The 4809-nt window shown below is 38.9% G+C and overlaps 1 protein-coding gene across 1 annotated transcript in view; it reads right to left on the bottom strand.

The window, feature by feature from the left end:
- Positions 1–4809, bottom strand: part of Gna13 (guanine nucleotide binding protein (G protein), alpha 13) — a 41776-nt gene that overhangs the window by 8677 nt on the left and 28290 nt on the right. The window contains exon 4 of the mRNA XM_013037904.1: positions 259–309. Coding sequence (XP_012893358.1) covers positions 259–309 — 51 coding nt within the window. The remainder of the gene's footprint in view (positions 1–258; positions 310–4809) is intronic.

Here is a 4809-nt window from a genome sequence, read left to right as displayed (position 1 = left end):
AGCACAGGGACAGCGCCCAAGCCCAGAGTTCAAGCCCCAAGACTGACCAAAAAAAAAATCTTTAGCTACTAACAGCTTTAAAATAAGGTAGGATGAGTCAGTCTACTCCCAGTAGGGGGAAAAAAAAAGGAAGAAATAAATAGCTTAATATATACTTTTTCTAAACTTCTTAACAGGGTACCCCAAAATAAAAACATTAATGTCCTGACAAGTGCTTTCAATTATGAATAAGTACAACTATTTGGTTTTAATACTTACTGATTCTCCAAGTTTATCCAAGTTGTCCAGGAAATACTTTACAGATTCACCCTAAAACAAGAAAATAAATAGTTATGAGGGATTAGGAATGGAAAATCCTGTTGGTGGTGTACTGTCTTGTGTATACTTAATCTAAGCACACTTGGTTTAAGTCACCAATTCAAACTCAACAATGAAGCCTTCAAAAAAAATGCACACACACACACACACACACACACACACACACACACACACAAATCTTCCCTGCCCAAATGGTAGATCTTAGTTTACAAAAGCCATATCCTAAGTGATCCAGCTATCTGGATGGGATTACATGTGTGCTTTCTGACAGAACTACATATCCGAAGAAAAACTGTAATTAAAAGGTGAAATTTATGAGGATCAACACAACCTACAACTAAAATCAAAGAGAGAGCCTTTTTGTGAAGAGCTAGGATGATTATCTTTAGGGACAAGAGCACACCGAGATGAGGTAAGAACAACGTGTAACATCTCTAGAAATAAGGACAGGCCTGGGAAAACTATACTCCAGAAGATCACAGGTGGTATCACAGGCTTAGACAGCTTCAGGGAGTCTTTTTCTGAGTGAGTCCCTTTTCTGAGCCCCAATTTCTATTATATCGGCAAATAATTTCATTTGGCCCCAGTGTCTGTGAATACAGACCTAAAGACAGAGGACACAAGAGGAGATCTATTCTGAGTTTTCCAGCCCTCACTTTCCAAGGGATCCTGCAGGCTGAAGGACTCGCCCCTACCTGAAGCTGCTTCTGTGGTTCAGGACGGCTGGGCTTTGGGGCTCAGAGAATCAATGGAGACCACCAGAGACTGTAGGTTCTCATTTAACAGATCTGGATATAGTTTCTGCACTTCAGGGGGTGTCTGGAATTATGCTACAAATGCCTCAAGGAAGCAGTTCTTGACTTTTTGGTCTCACTATCCCTTTCATGTCTTAAAATGCTTAAGTTACAGCAACTTGAACAAAATTATTAATTCATTAAAAAGCACCAATAGTAAGCCCATTATAGGCTAACCTACTTTTTGTAAGTCTCTCTAAGAATTTAAAAGCATTTTTAAGACACTTGCTTTTTGCTGCCTCAAGAGCTCCACAGACGTTTCCTATCCCACAGATGAAACAAGGATTTTTCCCCAAGTGAATCTAGATGAAGGCACTATAAGCCAAGACCATAGGAAAGTGTTCTGCAGATGCTCCTACAGTTAACTAAGGTGCAAACTTGAAGGTGCTCTACATTACAGTGACTGATGCTTAGCATTTCAGGGGCCTTAGAACAAGGGAGCTCTGCTGAGGAAGAAAATAAGCACCACATTTAAATCACAACCAAAGTTCAACTATGCAAAAATGTACTCTGATAAGTATTACTCATCTATCTGGTGGTCAGATGGATGAAAGTTAAGGTAACTTTAATATTATCTGAAGTTGCAACCTGTTTTAATGTAAATGCTTATATAACCAATGCATCATTTGGGAGACTACAGAGAAACTAGTATATTCATTCTGAGGACCTTCCAGATTCACACAAACCTTTAAGAAAATTACAGAAAGCATGCTCCTTAAAATGTTTAATCTTTGTTACCTTCTGAGAAACTTACTTGGCATAAGCGAGTGGTACACATACGTCAGGTGTGGCTGCACCTGCCTGTGAGGCTGGCACTTGGGAGACAGAGGTTATGAGGATCCCAAGTTTGAGGCCAGCCTGGTCTACATAGTGAGACCCTGTTGGGAAAACCGAGGGCTGGGAATGTAGCTCAGTAGTACAAGACTTGATAGCATGTGCAAGAAGACCTGGGTTTGCTCTCCAGGACCAGACAAAAAATATACACACAAAAGGTTATTTTCTTAGTATTACTTATAACAGCAAAAACAGAAGGGCATCTTATCACTTAACATTAGGGAAATAATTTAATGAACTCAGTTACACTAACATAAAAGTCATTAAATAAGTTATATCTGAAATACTTTCTACATGTTAAATATGCCATTAAAACAAAAGTAGATCACAAAGTGAAGGACTACAACTCTTGTCCCTCCCTTTGCTTTTCTAAGCTTGGCACAACACTCATCTGGCAGCAAAGCCTGACCTTAACTATCTTAGGTTTCTTAACTCTTATCCAACATGGTGATACTACTTACATGTTTTGCTGAACAAAAGCTGTGGAGTTAGATAGTCAACTATTCATTCACATAAGTAGCTTTTTTGGGGAAGAGGGGAAGGAGCTGGGACATGCTAGCTAAAAGTGCTGCCACTGAGCTACATCCTGGCCAAGACCTTTCTAATGTAACAAAAAATATTTAACTCTGTAAGATATTGGGGTTCAAAAATGATATATGAGTATAGACTGAACTATATATTATTTGATTTTGGCTATTTGAAATATGGGTAAAGGTAATTTGATGGCATATTCTCTAAGACAAGAAAAAAAAAGAGAAAGAAAATCATCCTCTTCTTTTCTTGACATTGAAACTACTTAAGAAATGTATTTCAACAGTTCTTTTCTTTGAAGCCTCCCAATTTAATTGCTTTTCCTAACAGAGAATCTTAAAGTCTTTTGGGTCAAAATTACAACATACTTTGTTTATTAGGAATTCATAATCTCACCCAAATCGAGCAGCAATACTTATAGAAAAATGCGTGTGCTCCTCTTGTTAAATCTTAACTTCTAGTAAAGTTATGTCAGTGTAATTTAGTCTTTTGTGTCCTCCAAGACCACGAAGTTGAAATCAAAATATTTATAATCGTTCACATTTGAACACAGAGATATTACTTCTAATATTTCAAAGTCCTACGTAAGGTGCCCTCAGCCAACTGACTACTTTGCTTTCTCCTTCATCACCCAGCCATGGGCTATGCAAGAAGTACACCTATTTCAAATGAGATTCCCATGAGAAGTTGATTTTGATTTAAAGTAACTCTCCAATCAAAAAAGTATTCCAGTGAGAGCAAGGCCTGGATTCAAACCCCAGTACCCCCACTCCTCCAAAAGCAGATATATTAATTCATGGTTTCATTTCACAGGTTCTGTTATACATCCTTCCATTAGTAAGAACAGAGAGTGGGAAAAATACAAATAGTTAAAGTGTCAGAATACACAAAAAGAAATTATCTGATTTTTTTTAAAGATAATTGCTTTATGTCAATAGCAAAAGGACAACTCTACTTACAGAAGAGAACAAAAAATAGAGATGAGCCTTCAGAATTAGGTATGTCAAGTCTATAAAGATGAGAATCAAATACAGATGTTTTTAATGCAAAGCCCTTCCCGTGTACATACATATGTATGTGTGTGTATGCATCTGTGATGTAGCAAGGATGTACCAAGATATTTAAAAATGATCTTCACCACAGTACTACTGAGAAAGAATGTATAACCTCAATCATAACAGTGAGTTAATGGTGCTAGTAGAGCCCTTGGATTCTTTGTTCCATTTATCTAGATGGAGACTAGGGATCTATCCACAAACTATAGCCTGTAGGCCAAATCTAGCCCACTGCCTGGGTTAGGGCAATTTTTAAACAGCTGGGTTAAAACAAAACAAAAAAAGCAAAACTAAACATGTCATTTCATGACATGAAATTCATATTTTGGTGTCCCTACATGAAACTACATTGGTACCCCAGCCACATTCATTTGCTCATAGATCACTAATGGCTGATTTCATGCCCCAAAGCCAAGGAAGCAGCAGAGGTAGAGACCATGAATGGTCCTCTCAGCTCTGCTAATGGCTTGGGACACTCAGAACTGCAGTGCTGAAGTTATAACATGATGCTTCTGTCACTGGACTGCTACACATTTTAATTTTTTAATTATTTGAATTTTATTGTCAAGGTGATGTACAGAGGGGGTACAGTTACACAAGTCAGGTGGTGAGTACATTTCCTGTCCAACTCGTTACTCCCCCTCCCTCATTTCTCTCCTTACCTTTCTTCCCCTCCCAATCCCCTCCCCCAACTTCTACAGATCATTTCTAACATATTGCCTTGTGAGTATCGCTGTTGCACTGGTTCCCCCTTTGTCCTTTGTCTCACCATTTTGTTGTTCCCCTTCCTTCCCTTCCCCGATTGAGATAAACATCTATACAATACCCAGGGTACCAAAATCAACAGGGTATAAACCACAGGGGGGAAAACACAAAAGAAAAAAAGAAATCATATAGTACATCAAGTCTTGGAGTTCATTTTGCTTAGCATCATCTTTTTTTTAGGGGGGGTCTGGTCCTGGGGCCTGAACTCTGGGCCTGAGCGCTGTCCCTCAGCTCTTCAGCTCAAGGCTAGTGCTCTACCACTTGAGCCACAGCGCTACTTCCGGCTTTTTTCTTTTTGCTTATGTGGTGCTGAGGAATAGAATCCAGGGCCTCAGGCATGCAAGGCAAGCGCTCTACCACTGAGCCACCTTCCCAGACCTTAGCATCATCTTTTTTTTTTTTTAATTTTATTTTATTTTATTTGTGAACATACTGTACGGAGGGGTTACAATTGCATGGGCAGGATAATGCGTACATTTCTTACCAAGCATTGCAGCCTCCTCCTTTGTTTA

The sequence above is a fragment of the Dipodomys ordii genome, unplaced genomic scaffold (assembly GCF_000151885.1).
Source record: "Dipodomys ordii isolate 6190 unplaced genomic scaffold, Dord_2.0 Scaffold7, whole genome shotgun sequence".
In the NCBI taxonomy this organism is placed as follows: domain Eukaryota; kingdom Metazoa; phylum Chordata; class Mammalia; order Rodentia; family Heteromyidae; genus Dipodomys; species Dipodomys ordii.
The sequence above is the reverse complement of the archived record's forward strand: the minus strand, read 5'-3'. Positions and strand labels throughout refer to the sequence as shown.